The sequence below is a fragment of the Pseudophryne corroboree genome, chromosome 2, assembly GCF_028390025.1.
Source record: "Pseudophryne corroboree isolate aPseCor3 chromosome 2, aPseCor3.hap2, whole genome shotgun sequence".
NCBI classification, from domain to species: Eukaryota; Metazoa; Chordata; class Amphibia; order Anura; family Myobatrachidae; genus Pseudophryne; species Pseudophryne corroboree.
The window spans coordinates 264055714-264071710 of record NC_086445.1 but is presented as its reverse complement, the minus strand read 5'-3'; the positions used below and the strand labels follow the sequence as shown (position 1 = coordinate 264071710).

Genomic DNA, 15997 nt, shown 5'->3' with positions numbered 1-15997 from the left:
AAAACTGCTGGACTGTTAACATCTATACCGGCTTCATTCTGCTTGATTAATATCTTGTGCTGTTCTGCATGCGGACATACTAAATACCTACCTGCTATTTGCTGGACTAACATCTAGAGTTGTCTGCTTGTGGATTTACTTTCAACCTAATATTGCATTATGCTAAATATGAGATATTGAAAGTAGAATTAATTATCTATAAGGTATTATGTGCTCCTTTTAGATTTCTTAATGTGGAATTGTTTTATTGTTGTATATTTTAGTTAATTGGTACTGGCCGGTATCCTATTGTGATATTTGTGTGTATATATTTTTATGTTATAAAGAGACAAACAATACATTCAATAAAAAGTACTTTGTCAGAATTGAAGAAAGCAAAAGAAATGACAGTTGGCCACGCATGCAGCCCTGCAATGGGATCCGGTCTCTAGGTCGACAGTAAATAGGTTGACCACTATTGGTCGACAGTAACTAGGTCAACAGGGTCTCTAGATCGACAGGTCAAAGGGTCGACATGAGTTTTTCACAATTTTTTTTCTTTTCTTTTTTGAACTTTTTCATAGAATTTGAATACACTGTAGATACTGCAGAGACCTCTAATTTGAAATAAGCGACAGCGTACAGAGACATTTTTCATATACGCTGATAAGGGTGTGGTATAATAGACCTACACAAAATAAGAAAGTCAATAAATCGACCCCATATATGGTCGACAGGGTCAAAAGGTCAACTGTGTCTAAGGCGGACAGGTACAAAAGGTCGACACAAGCTTACGTTTTTGGGGTGTCATTTTTATATGTTTCACCATATGTGACCACAATTAGTGTAACATTTACGCTCGCCACACTTTTGGAAAAGTGGCTCGCTGCACTTGCCACAGGACTACGATTGGGAATAGTAACCTGTGCCGAGTCACTCGCCATGCGAGGGGACAAGATGCACTATTTGGGGTTCCCGGTCACTGTACAGACAAAACGACATCAAAAAAATAAGAATTTACTTACCGATAATTCTATTTCTCGGAGTCCGTAGTGGATGCTGGGGTTCCTGAAAGGACCATGGGGAATAGCGGCTCCGCAGGAGACAGGGCACAAAAAGTAAAGCTTTAGTATCAGGTGGTGTGCACTGGCTCCTCCCCCTATGACCCTCCTCCAAGCCAGTTAGATACTGTGCCCGGACGAGCGTACATAATAAGGAAGGATTTTGAATCCCGGGTAAGATTCATACCAGCCACACCAATCACACTGTACAACCTGTGATCTGAACCCAGTTAACAGTATGATAACAGCGGAGCCTCTGAAAAGATGGCTCACAACAATAATAACCCGATTTTTGTAACTATGTACAAGTATTGCAGATAATCCGCACTTGGGATGGGCGCCCAGCATCCACTACGGACTCCGAGAAATAGAATTATCGGTAAGTAAATTCTTATTTTCTCTATCGTCCTAGTGGATGCTGGGGTTCCTGAAAGGACCATGGGGATAATACCAAAGCTCCCAAACGGGCGGGAGAGTGCGGATGACTCTGCAGCACGGAATGAGAGAACTCCAGGTCCTCCTTAGCCAGGGTATCAAATTTGTAGGATTTTACAAACGTGTTTGCCCCTGACTAAATAACCGCTCGGCAAAGTTGTAAAAGCCGAGACCCCTCGGGCAGCCGCCCAAGATGAGCCCACCTTCCTTGTGGAATGGGCATTTACATATTTTGGCTGTGGCAGGCCTGCCACAGAATGTGCAAGCTGAATTGTATTACACATCCAACTAGCAATAGTCTGCTTAGAAGCAAAAGCACCCAGTTTGTTGGGTGCATACAGGATAACAGCAAGTCAGTTTTCCTGACTCCAGCCGTCCTGGAACATATTTTCAGGGCCCTGACAACATCTAGCAACTTGGAGTCCTCCAAGTCCCTAGTAGGTGCAAGGCACCACAATAAGCTGGTTCAGGTGAAACACTGACACCACCTTAGGGAGAGAACTGGGGACGAGTCCGCAGCTCTGCCCTGTCCGAATGGACAAACAGATATGGGCTTTTTTGAGAAAAAACCACCAATTTGACACTCGCCTGGTCCAGGCCAGGGCCAAGATCATGGTCACTTTTCATGTGAGATGCTTCAAATCCACAGATTTGACTGGTTTTAAACCAATGTGATTTGAGGAATCCCAGAACTACGTTGAGATCCCACAGTGCCACTGGAGGCACAAAAGGGGGTTGTATATGCAATACTCCCTTGACAAAATTCTGGACTTCAGGAACTGAAGCCAATTCTTTCTGGAAGAAAATCGACAGGGCCGAAATTTGAACCTTAATGGACCCCAATTTGAGGCCCATAGACACTCCTGTTTTCAGGAAATGCAGGAAACGACCGAGTTGAAATTTCTTTGTGGGGCCTTCCTGGCCTCACACCACGCAACATATTTTCGCCACATGTGGTGATAATGTTGTGCGGTCACCTCCTTTCTGGCTTTGACCAGGGTAGGAATGACCTCTTCCGGAATGCCTTTTTCCCTTAGGATCCGGCGTTCCACCGCCATGCCGACAAACGCAGCTGCGGTAAGTCTTGGAACAGACATGGTACTTGCTGAAGCAAGTCCCTTCTTAGCGGCAGAGGCCATAAAACCTCTGTAAGCATCTCTTGAAGTTCCGGGTACCAAGTCCTTCTTGGCCAATCCGGAGCCATGAGTATAGTTCTTACTCCTCTACGTCTTATAATTCTCAGCACCTTAGGTATGAGAAGCAGAGGAGGGAACACATACACCGACTGGTACACCCACGGTGTTACCAGAACGTCCACAGCTATTGCCTGAGGGTCTCTTGACCTGGCGCAATACCTGTCCCGTTTTTTGTTCAGACGGGACGCCATCATGTCCACCTTTGGTATTTCCCAACGGTTTACAATCATGTGGAAAAAACTTCCCGATGAAGTTTCCACTCTCCCGGGTGGAGGTCGTGCCTGCTGAGGAAGTCTGCTTCCCAGTTTCCATTCCCGGGATGAAACACTGCTGACAGTGCTATCACATGATTTTCCGCCCAGCGAAAAGTCCTTGCAGTTTTTGCCATTGCCCTCCTGCTTCTTGTGTCGCCCTGTCAGTTTACGTGGGCGACTGCCGTGATGTTTTTCCCACTGGATCAATACCGGCTGACCTTGAAGCAGAGGTCTTGCTAAGCTTAGAGTATTATAATTTTACCCTTAGCTCCAGTATATTTATGTGGAGAAAAGTCTCCAGACTTGATCACACTCCCTGGAAATTTTTTCCTTGTGTGACTGCTCCCCAGCCTCTCGGGCTGGGCTCCGTGGTCACCAGCATCCAATCCTGAATGCCAAATCTGCGGCCCTCTAGAAGATGGGCACTCTATAACCACCACAGGAGAGACACCCTTGTCCTTGGATATAGGGTTATCCGCTGATGCATCTGAAGATGCGATCCGGACCATTTTTCCAGCAGATCCCACTGAAAAGTTCTTGCGTGAAATCTGCCGAATGGAATTGCTTCGTAGGAAGCCACCATTTTTACCAGGACCCTTGTGCAATGATGCACTGTTTTTAGGAGGTTCCTGACTAGCTCGGATAACTCCCTGGCTTTCTCTTCCGGGAGAAACACCTTTTTCTGGACTGTGTCCAGAATCATCCCTAGGCACAGCAGACGTGTCGTCGGGATCAGCTGCGATTTTGGAATATTTAGAATCCACCCGTGCTGTTGTAGCAGTATCCGAGATAGTGCTACTCCGACCTCCAACTGTTCCCTGGACTATGCCCTTATCAGGAGATCGTCCAAGTAAGGGATAATTAAGACGCCTTTCCTTCGAAGAAGAATCATCATTTCGGCCATTACCTTGGTAAAGACCCGGGGTGCCGTGGACAATCCAAACGGCAGCGTCTAAAACTGATAGTGACAGTTCTGCACCACGAACCTGAGGTACCCTTAGTGAGAAGGGCAAATTTGGGACATAGAGGTAAGCATCCCTGATGTCCCCGGACACTATATAGTCCCCTTCTTCCTGGTTCGTTATCACTGCTCTGAGTGACTCCATCTTGATTTGAACCTTTGTAAGTGTTCAAAAAATTTTTTAGAATAAGTCTCACCTAGCCTTCTGGCTTCAGTACCACAATATAGTGTGGAATAATACCCCTTTTCCTTGTAGTAGGAGGGGTAATTTAATTATCACCTGCTGGGAATACAGCTTGTGAATTTATTCCCATACTGCCTCCTTGTCGGAGGGAGACCTTGGTAAAGCAGACTTCAGGAGCCTGCGAAGAGGAAACGTCTCTACATTCCAATCTGTACCCCTGGGATACTACTTGTAGGATCCAGGGGTCCTGTACGGTCTCAGCGCCATGCTGAGAACTTGTCAGAAGCGGTGGAGCGCTTCTGTTCCTGGGAATGGGCTGCCTGCTGCAGTCTTCTTCCCTTTGCAGAGATGTGACTTAGGGTAAAAACGGTGGATTTTCCAGCAGTTGCCGTGGCCACCAGGTCCGATGGACCGACCCCAAAAAACTCCTCTTCCTTTATACGGCAATACACCTTTTTGCCGTTTGGAATCTGCATCACCTGACCACTGTCGTGTCCATAACATCTTCTGGCAGATATGGACATCGCATTTACTCTTGATGCCAGAGTGCAAATATCCCTCTGTGCATCTCGCATATATAGAAATGCATCCTTTAAATGCTCTATAGTCAATAAAATACTGTCCCTGTCAAGGGTATCAATATTTTTAGTCAGGGAATCCGACCAAGCCAACCCAGCTCTGCACATCCAGGCTGAGGCGATCGCTGGTCGCAGTATAACACCAGTATGTGTGTATATACTTTTTATGATATTTTCCAGCCTCCTGTCAGCTGGTCCTTGAGGACGGCCCTATCTATAGACGGTACCGCCACTTGTTTTGATAAGCGTGTGAGCGCCTTATCCACCCTAAGGGGTGTTTCCCAACGCGCCATAACTTCTGGCGGGAAAGGGTATACCGCCCATAATTTTCTATCGGGGGGAACCCACGCATCATCACACACTTTATTTAATTTATCTGATTCAGGAAAAACTACTGTAGTTTTTTCACATCCCACATAATACCCTCTTTTGTGGTACTTGTAGTATCAGAAATATGTAACACCTCCTTCATTGCCTTTAACGTGTGGCCCTAATAAGGAATACGTTTGTTTATTCACCGTCGACACTGGATTCAGTGTCCCTGTCTGTGTCTGTGTCGACCGACTAAAGTAAACGGGCGTTTTAAAACCCCTGACGGTGTTTTTGAGACGTCTGGACCGGTACTAATTGTTTGTCGGCCGTCTCATGTCGTCAACCGACCTTGCAGCGTGTTGACATTATCACGTAATTCCCTAAATAAGCCATCCATTCCGGTGTCGACTCCCTAGAGAGTGACATCACCATTACAGGCAATTGCTCCGCCTCCTCACCAACATCGTCCTCATACATGTCGACACACACGTACCGACACACAGCACACACACAGGGAATGCTCTGATAGAGGACAGGACCCACTAGCCCTTTGGAGAGACAGAGGGAGAGTTTGCCAGCACACACCAAAAACGCTATAATTATATAGGGACAACCTTATATAAGTGTTTTCCCTTATAGCATCTGTTTTATATATTTCTGACGCCAAATTAGTGCCCCCCCTCTCTGTTTTAACCCTGTTTCTGTAGTGCAGTGCAGGGGAGAGCCTGGGAGCCTTCCCTCCAGCCTTTCTGTGAGGGAAAATGGCGCTGTGTGCTGAGGAGATAGGCCCCGCCCCTTTTTCGGCGGCCTCGTCTCCCGCTTTTAACGGATTCTGGCAGGGGTTAAATATCTCCATATAGCCTCCGGAGGCTATATGTGAGGTATTTTTAGCCAAAATAGGTTTTCATTTGCCTCCCAGGGCGCCCCCCTCCCAGCGCCCTGCACCCTCAGTGACTGCCGTGTGAAGTGTGCTGAGAGGAAAATGGCGCACAGCTGCAGTGCTGTGCGCTACCTTTAGAAGACTGAGGAGTCTTCTGCCGCCGATTCTGGACCTCTTCTTACTTCAGCATCTGCAAGGGGGCCGGCGGCAAGGCTCCGGTGACCATCCAGGCTGTACCTGTGATCGTCCCTCTGGAGCTGATGTCCAGTAGCCAAGAAGCCAATCCATCCTGCACGCAGGTGAGTTCACTTCTTCTCCCCTAAGTCCCTCGTTGCATTGATCCTGTTGCCAGCAGGACTCACTGTAAAATAAAAAACCTAAGCTAAACTTTTCTAAGCAGCTCTTTAGGAGAGCCACCTAGATTGCACCCTTCTCGGCCGGGCACAAAAATCTAACTGGCTTGGAGGAGGGTCATAGGGGGAGGAGCCAGTGCACACCACCTGATACTAAAGCTTTACTTTTTGTGCCCTGTCTCCTGCGGAGCCGCTATTCCCCATGGTCCTTTCAGGAACCCCAGCATCCACTAGGACGATAGAGAAACATCAAAAACTCATGTCGACCTTTTGACCTAGTTACTGTCAACCAATAGTGGTTGACCTAGTTACTGTCGACCTTCCATACCACAACCCCCCGGCAATATGGCTACTCTGTGGCTGAAACATTTTCAGTTGTAGCTCTGGAAAAAGCTTCACTTGTAGAGCCAGACTAGTTTAGGAAGTCTGATCTGTGTGACATTGTTTTATATAATATATTAGGTGATCAATGACTTAAGCCCAGACCCAGGAGAAGGCACCAAAGTAGAGAACTGCAAAACGGAGTCACTCACTGTCTATCCAGCACCTCCTCTCGCCTTACATGGCACCGCTGTCATATGGAATCAGCAATGGGCAGACACTGCACTGACCAGCAGCGACTGCCATAAGCTAATATTTATATCTGCAACTCGCATATATTTTCTAGTGCTGATGCCATGACGTGATGTAGTAAGGGATTACAGAAGAGGCTGACAGATGTCAGTTCTGCTACGAGCATACTGTGCACACCAACCCCATGCACTCTCCTGGGGTAAAATAAATGCAATCCCTTTCATTTTTTGTGTTCATTTTATTTAACAACATTTTACACAATGGTGGTCATTCCGAGTTGATCGCTCGCTGTGCAGCGATGAGGCAAAAAAACTTCACTTCTGCGCATGAGTATGCGGCGCAATGCGCACATGCGACGTACTATTACAACGAACGATGTAGTTTCACACAAGATCTAGCAAAGCTTTTCAGTCGCAATGGTGGCCGCAGAGTGATTGACATGAAGTGGGCGTTTCTGGGTGTAAACTGACCGTTTTCAGGGAGTGTTCGAAAAAACGCAGGCGTGCCAAGAAAAATGCAGGCGTGGCTGGGCAAACGCAGGGCGTGTTTGTGACGTCAAGAGAGGAACTGAACAGTCTGAAGTGTTCGCAAGCGCTGAGTAGGTATTGACCTACTCTAAAACTGCACAATAATACTTTGCCGCCGCTCTGCGATTCTTTCGTTCGCACTTCTGCTAAGCTAAAATACACTCCCAGTGGGAGGCGGCATAGCGTTTGCACAGCTGCTAAAAACTGCTAGCGAGCGAACAACTCGGAATGACCACCAATATCAGAGTCACAGAATAATAGTGTAAGCAGATAACTTATACTGTTATCTTCAGCTTGCAGTCCAACAGTATTAGTAATTTGGGGGCAAGTGTACTAGCCTGTAATTTGCAGGAGCCAGCACATTTTATTGCCAGATAGTCAGTAGATTTAAAGCAGCGATTAGTTTAAAGTCAAAACCAACCTGGCTATAAATCTAGTGACTATTTTGTTGGAATTTCAGCGGCTCCCGCAAATCACAGTCTAGTACATTTGGCCCTTGATATTAAACAGCACTCACATAAGTATAAATGACAAGATGTAAGAAAACACATTTTATGGTTCCTAGCATTCACAATTTAATTTACTAGGGATGTGTAAGCCCAGCTAATGCCTGTCAATCACTAGTTAGTAACCCACAGGGTCAAGAAGAAATGACAAAATAGGATTGGTCTCCATAGTACCAGTTTTCTATTTATTACACATACAAGGTGCACAGTTAAGTAGGAGAACATCATATTTGGATAGGTTTCCTCTCCTACACAGCCAACACTTGGAGACAATCCTTTGCTTATCTGATTTACTTACCTCTGCGGTCCTGGCATCCTTCTGAAGCTTGTCTAGCTTCCCTTCATTTGTGCTCACAAAGTTCCTCAGGACGCTGTTGTCATGGTGACTGCTTTCCTTCCGAATCAGGTCCATCCCCTTCCCCAACTCCTTTACATCCAACAGAACATTTTCTAAAGACACTGCCGGCAGAAACAATGACTGGTCAGGTCACATACAGGGGTGGAGGGGCCAAGTGATGAAAACTGCATTGGTGTCTCAGTACATGATCCTAGGATTACAGCTACGACTGCTGTGCTATACAGGCAGGTCTTCCCACCGTGATGAAAGGGACATGTGACGTGAGAGAACATCACTTCAGCCTGCTATGAGCAGATATCTGTATTGTACAGCTTGTATACATTACTCTCGTGCAGAAAAGTACATCATTTCATTATAAAACACAACGGTCACATTTCACATGACAGTGCCTTGCCAACCTGTCATTCACCCAAAATGGCAAGTAATACCAAGTAAAAAGAACACAACACAGTACTTCCATTCCCAGTACTAGGGGGGTATTCTTTGTATTCTTTCACCTAAGTAATATTAAACACTAAAGCACAAACTTTATTTACATGATTTAAATTCCCTTACAATATGTAAAATCTTTGTAAAACAATGTTATAAAGTTTGTTTTACTCGAAATTACCTTGACAAATGTTGCCATGGTGTAGGTGTCAGATTACGGTCAACTCATGACAAACAGCTGCTACAGCAAATCAGAGCACAGTAAGAAAGCTAGGCACGCTGACAACAGTTGGTGACTGGTGACAATCATCAAAAGCAGAGTCCAGCTGGGAAGCGGAGAAAACTGCAGCAACGTAGACATGCCCTTTGATGCCCTTTGTGTATTTATAGTATGTTTTTTTTTTTCAACGAGAGGCTACAATATTGTTCATTACTGGTTTCCTACCCCATCTATACCAACTTGTCAAAGTATTATGTAGGAAGAGCTTATACACACAGGATCAGACTGATGGTCTCACCTGCTGCTGCCTTCTCCACAAAGTGTAGCTCGTTGTAAAAATTGGCCACTTCGGGATACTTTTCCTTGGCAATCAATGCAATGTAGTTTAACAGGGTCAGCTTCCTGTCTGTTGACTTGGTGTCTTGGAGCTAAATAAAGACGGTAAATTATTTAGTGGGATAACAATTTCTCCCAGCGATGGACTCTCTGGTTTTACTGTAGGTGATGATGCTCATCTGGACAAAAAGGTCCCTTTCTCTGGCTGTAACGTTTAACTTACCAAGTCCAAGCTCTGCAGTTTGAACCCATACACAGACCCTCTTTTGCTGCTGTTCATGTAATTGCCTAAGGCAAGGATAATCTGATAAAAAAGAAATACAGAATAGCAGTTTGTATAACATCCAGTACATGTCAATGTATAGAAGTAGATTTCTCCCCTTAGCACTCACCTCCAGCATTTGCTTCAGCTTCGGAGAGGACTTGACAGAAGCAGAGGCTGCAATGACTGCATTCAGTTGCTGGGAAGAAACAATTGAGAATCTGTCACTTTCTTTTAATGTAAGATTTATTACAACTAAAATACAGCTTATTCCTATAAGGTATCCAAAGGCCATCACAAATATAAATGCAAAAATGTGCATACAGTATTACGCAAGTACTTGAGATACTAGACGCTAAGGGCCTAATTCAAGATTGTACGGAACGGCACAGCCGCTGTGCAATTTTGGGTAATTAAAATTCAGATAGAGCAGGAGGCGTCTGTAGGAGACAGATGCCTCCTGCATGCATTTGAGAGATCTGAGTACTGTGTCTGAGGATGTAACCGCCAAGATGGTTACAGCTTACTCAGGCTGGTCATTGGTTCCGGACACCCAGGTCCAGTAAGTCTGTGTCCAACAACACAGACCCTGGACCCGTCGCACCTTCAAAATGGTGGAGACCCCTCTCATTTTGAAGAACAGTGCCAGGAGCTGCTCCCACTTCGTGCCCCAAATGGTGCGGCAAGTCAATCATGCAGCAACTGACATGGGGCTGCACGAGATATTGCAAGACCCACTCTGCACATAAGCAGATCGGGTCTTGAGCCTGCGCAGCTCCGCAACCATCAGATTGTACGTAAACCATTGGGTTTGCCTACAAATCTTAATTAGACCCTAAATGCACAATAATCAAATTCACTTAAAAGGTATTGAACTAGATTGACAACCATCGTTGCTATTTGCATCATTTGTATTAGTCAGAAATTAAGGGAAAGTACTGCCCTCACTTTGATGATGAATAAATAGAGCATCTTTTAATATAAAGAAACCTTACATGGAATGGTCCATGGGATCTCTACTTCTGTATCCATGTTCTTAGAACACTTACACACTGTACACCTACATTACAATGAATAATACAGACACAGTTTTAAGATTCTTTTTAAGATCCTTTACAAACAAAACCAATCAGAGAAACCAAAGGGACCTTATGGGGTAATGTAATAAAACAGTAACATGGCTGATTTGGTTTGGTCCATTAATTGCTGAGATCCAAAACTGTGCTGAGAGGTCCAGTGGTCAGAAGCACAATAGTATGCGGTGTGGAAGGGTTGTTTAGGGGAGGTCTAAAGTGACTATGTCACCAGTCACTATATCGACTTCAGTATACTGGCACCAGGATTCCAACACGACTGAAAAGTAGCCCTTCAGCCATGTCAGGATACTGGCGCCAGCATACGGAGGCCGATATATACATGTGCTTGAGGTCATCAGACCTGCGATTATTCTCAATTACAGGTCATCTGTCGTGATCTGTGTGTCCGTGGCTGTGACAGGCACATGCGTACAAACCTGCTCCATTAGGAATGCATTGGTGCGTACTGCGTACGCATCTGCAACCAGTTGCAAGCTGGTGCGAATAGTCGCTGCCACAATCTGTTCACACGTGAGAACGGATCGCGGCAAGGATGAGGGAAGTCACAACTGTAGAGACTGGCGACATTGTCGCTGTAGTACTCATGACCACAAACTGTGTGAGTGCATACCGGCGTTAGCAGCTGTAGGTTCTCACTGAAGTTGCCCATGAACGTCATGATGGACATCCTCTGGGAGAGACGTTCCACTTTACTGAAGTGCATCATAAATCTGTCTTCATCAGAGAGGTCTTCAAGTGGCTTTCTCTCCTTCTCATACTGTCTCAGCAACTTAAGTTCTGCATCTGTAGGAAGGAAACGCACCAGGCACTCCACAAAATCCACTGGTAACGTCCGCAAGTCAAAGCTGTAGAGAGAGTCAAATGTTTCATGGGTCACAAGAGAGCACATGCCTTGGAGACCAGATGTAATGAAATTTTCAGCAACCATTATTAGAATTATCACTTATTAATATACTAATCAGATATAGCAACCAATTAACCCTAGTAAAAATTATCTTGAAGAAAAACAAGTATTTGTATGCTGTGGATGACACCATAAGCTTTAGAGTCGCCAGGCTGCTCTCTGTTTCAGGAAATTAGAAGCTTAAAATGTTGGGGAACAGACAGAGTGGAATATGGCTGATTAGTGAGCCTTACGTTTGGATGGCTTTACAGATCTCCTCTGTGGTCCTGCTGGCTTTTCTCAGAGTGATGGCTAGGTTCTTGGCTCGATTTGCCTCTAGAAGAGTAACTTTGCTGATAGACTTTTGGGAAGATTTGGTCTTAGGGCAGGTCAGGTCAATGGCAGTTCCCTGGGCTTTGGTTTTAAACAGTTCTTCAAATTTATCCATCTCCAGATCCTGCAGGAGACATGAAAATAAAACACTGTTAACAAACAAACCAACATATTTGCTGCTCTACAAACTACGACTTACATATCTTTTGCCACAAATTTTTTAGAAGGACAATGATAGGAATAAAACAAACTATATTTAATAAAGGAAATGACTTTATACAACTTCCAATACCATTCAGTCCTTGGGGAAAGGTTAGAATAGACCAGGGACAACACACTAAGCCCAGCTTTGAAAGAAGTCTCATTCGAAACTGCCTAACACATTTTCAAACAGCAGCAATCAATTTTCCATAAAATCGGACAATTCTTTAAATGTAGGCAAGCCTGACCGCTTTTTCTGTGTAGTACTAAAATAAGAGATAATACAATGCCTCCGAGATGGGGTGTTCTAGCATGTGGCAGCAAAGAAAAAAAAATGTGGGTGCAATTGCAAGACTGCGGTAACATCATGACCCCTTTTTACCTGCAAGATCCGCTCATCATCTAGATCACTAAACACGGTGCCACTAATCTGATTGGGCTTTAATGGCGTCCAATTAAACACAGGCAAGCGGAACTTTGTTTTTATCGGCTTCTTGATTCGGATTGCTGAAAATGGAGATAAATGGTAAAAGACAGAAATTGAAGACTGCAAGTATCAGTCAGGCCTGTATTACTTACTCACTGTACAGCACTCACAGCATGATGCTTACCCGATAAACCACTGGTGAGGATGACCGAAGGAGAAGAGAATGGAAAAGGAGGTGGGGGAGGACATTTGTCTGTCAAAAGGAAAGAAATGCAATACGTATATGTTGAATAGGAACACAGAATTAGAATACATTAAAATAAACATGTCAAAAAAGGAGTGAAAACTATTGAGTCTATTTACTAAGTACTTTATCTCCATCCACTTTATCTCTGTACAAGGCTTAGTAAATAGACCTCTAAGTTACATTACTTTATATAAATAACATATATATTTGTCCATAGACTTAAGGTGCGTACACACTGGCCGATAGATCGTCCGTTCTATTGAACGCACATTATAGCGGTTCCGTCGGCCAGTGTGTACGAGCAATATGTCTGTGAACTCCATCGTTCACAGACATATCGACGGCCAATATATCGTTACATATATTGGCACATCGTTGTGTTTGTATGGACAAACCCGCTGGTACGCGATAGGTCAACCGCAACACGTGTCACCTTGCATGGGCGGGGCTATGTAGATTATCCCTGGTGTCCGCGTGGGAGCAGCAGCAGCAGCAGCCGCCTGGCTTCTGCGTGGGACAGAGGTATGGTGAGTATAGCGATCTACAGCCAGGGGGAGCCGCAGGAGCTGCAACACTGTGTAGTGGTGCGGGTGATGTCAACCAGTGTTTGTCCCAGTTTGCGGCAGATTGGTATGCCGGGGCAGACCCGGTCGGGGGTTCTGTGTCTCCACTATCCGGCCCTCCCGGCTGACTCTCACTGCTGGCTGGGCCGCGGTTATAGCAATCGCAGCAGGAAGCGGGACCTTCTGCACATGCGCAACTGGGCACAGTGTCCAGAAGTCCAAATGGCCGCAGGAGGGCTGCTGCGCATGTCCAGCTGCACAGACTCCTCCCATGGGTCTTTGCGGCACTCATGAGTGACGGCTCATGGCTCTGCCTCCAGCTGCCAGCATCCTCCTCACTCATGGCGAGAAAAGCACGGATGGAAGCGGCAGTGCTTTTTAACTTATAGTAAGTGTGGTGGGGGCCGGGAGAGTATAAAATACTGCCCCATTATTTATTTATTATGCAATGATGGGCACTGGGTGCTTATGTAGTGATGGGCACTGGGTGCTTATATAGTGATGGGCACTGGGTGCTTATATAGTGATGGGCACTGGGTGCTTATATAGTGATGGGCGCTGGGTGGGTATGTAGTGATAGCACTGGGTGTTTATATATTGATGGGCCCTGGGTGCTTATATAGTGATGGGCGCTGGGTGGGTATGCAGTGATGGGCGCCGGGAGCGTATGCAGTGAAGGGCGCCGGGAGCGTATGCAGTGAAGGGCGCCGGGAGCGTATGCAGTGAAGGGCGCCGGGAGCGTATGCAGTGAAGGGCGCCGGGAGCGTATGCAGTGAAGGGCGCCGGGAGCGTATGTAGTGAAGGGCGCCGGGAGCGTATGTAGTGAAGGGCGCCGGGAGCGTATGTAGTGAAGGGCGCCGGGAGCGTATGTAGTGAAGGGCGCCGGGAGCGTATGTAGTGAAGGGCGCCGGGAGCGTATGTAGTGAAGGGCGCCGGGAGCGTATGTAGTGAAGGGCGCCGGGAGCGTATGTAGTGAAGGGCGCCGGGAGCGTATGTAGTGAAGGGCGCCGGGAGCGTATGTAGTGAAGGGCGCCGGGAGCGTATGTAGTGAAGGGCGCCGGGAGCGTATGTAGTGAAGGGCGCCGGGAGCGTATGTAGTGAAGGGCGCCGGGAGCGTATGTAGTGAAGGGCGCCGGGAGCGTATGTAGTGAAGGGCGCCGGGAGCGTATGTAGTGAAGGGCGCCGGGAGTGTATGTAGTGATGGGCGCCGGGAGCGTATGTAGTGAAGGGCGCCGGGAGCGTATGTAGTGAAGGGCGCCGGGAGCGTATGTAGTGAAGGGCGCCGGGAGCGTATGTAGTGATGGGCGCCGGGAGCGTATGTAGTGAAGGGCGCCGGGAGCGTATGTAGTGAAGGGCGCCGGGAGCGAATGTAGGAGCAGAGTGCGTATGTGGTGAGAGACAGATGTGGTTACAGCTGCAGAGCACCACAGGAGACTAGAGGGATTACTTCCTTTTCCTGTGTGCTCTGTAGAAGGCCAGCCAATTATCTTAATTACATGAATATTCAACACATTTTGGGTCAATGATCTGCCAGCGTGTACGGAGGAAAAGTATATTGGCCAATGCCCTCAAGAACAGATATATCTGCAGATGGCACTGTTCTGCTGATAGACCATAAATAACTTGCTATTTTGTTTTACATTATTTGATCTTTGTGCAGATTGAGCAGTTGGCTTCTACCTCCTAATTTGCAACCCTTGGCCACTTGCAACACTTTAATTAAATACAGCTCCAATCCTTAAAAACTGTTCGTCTCGTATTCTAAGAAATTAATAAATGAGGTATTGTTTATGTTAACGTTTACAGCTATTATGCTGGAAACAAATAAATATCATAGGCACAATTAGAAGAAGAAGAAGAATCTACTTTTTGTCATTTTATTAATATAGTACCCTTACTTGGCATGGGTGGAGGGGGTGGCGGCGGAGGTGGAGGAGGAGGTGGAGGCGGTGCTGCAGGTGCGGGAGCTGGAGTAGGTGGAGGCGGGGGTGGTGGGAAGTCTGCGATCAAAGAAATATCTCCACAGGGGACTCCAACAGATGGAAGAGCAGTCCCAGGAGGTCCCTGTTTGTGCTGCTGGAAGGCATTAGCTTGCTCAAGCTGACGGAGATGCTGAAATGCTTCCTCCTTTTCTTTAATGATTTTTCTTAGTGTGTTCACCTGGTGGCTTGTGTTCTCATAAGTCTCCTGAAGAGGCAGAGAGACGCAAAGTGTTACCATCAACAAGAAGAGTTTACCTAACTGAAAGTTCTTTGGTGCATATGTTATAAAGAAAAGAAATACAATCTAACACAAAATACTGTATATCAGTATAACCTTCTGGCACACAGTTTTCCTACCAGCTAAGGAGAATCAGACGTTCCAGGGGCTGGCCCTCTGAGGGAAATGCCTTAGTTTAAGAGGTAGATTTGTATGTTAAATGGGATCAATTACAAGGGTAATACCAAGATTTACATGGGTGAGATTCCAACATTATTTTTTGGTCAAATATCACATTAAATAAAATGTATTAACTATAGAGCATAGCATTGCTACATGCAGAGTGTACGTGTAATATAAACATGCACATGACAACTATTCAGTATTGTGCCCTTTGGGAAAATCCAACAAAACAGCTTTTGCTGAAAATGGGAACTTTCTAGTTCTGCAATGACTAAATTAATGACATAACAGTAAGACAGTAAAATAACAAATAAACTTGGATATACTGAAACTCCCTCCAATAGCTACAGTATGTGACTGTTCTCAGAAGTAAGAGTTTCCCTACGGCCAATAATCTGAATGTGACTGTATAGTGATCTCATGTGTGACAGCAAACAGCCAGGACTTTGCGCCTTATTCA

General features: G+C 45.9%; 1 protein-coding gene across 8 annotated transcripts in view; it reads right to left on the bottom strand.

Annotated features, from left to right (window-relative positions):
* The window catches only part of FMNL3 (formin like 3), a 218091-nt gene that overhangs the window by 22244 nt on the left and 179850 nt on the right, over positions 1 to 15997 (bottom strand). For all 8 annotated transcript variants that reach the window (XR_010213200.1, XR_010213197.1, XM_063952755.1 and 5 more), the window contains 9 exons: positions 15054 to 15342; positions 12530 to 12598; positions 12301 to 12425; positions 11639 to 11841; positions 11112 to 11346; positions 9535 to 9603; positions 9366 to 9446; positions 9105 to 9234; positions 8098 to 8258 (listed from right to left, as the gene is read on the bottom strand). Coding sequence is in view for 6 of the 8 variants with exons in the window: in XM_063952755.1 (XP_063808825.1) it covers positions 8098 to 8258; positions 9105 to 9234; positions 9366 to 9446; positions 9535 to 9603; positions 11112 to 11346; positions 11639 to 11841; positions 12301 to 12425; positions 12530 to 12598; positions 15054 to 15342 (1362 nt within the window). In the remaining 2 variants the exon portion in view is untranslated. The remainder of the gene's footprint in view (positions 1 to 8097; positions 8259 to 9104; positions 9235 to 9365; positions 9447 to 9534; positions 9604 to 11111; positions 11347 to 11638; positions 11842 to 12300; positions 12426 to 12529; positions 12599 to 15053; positions 15343 to 15997) is intronic.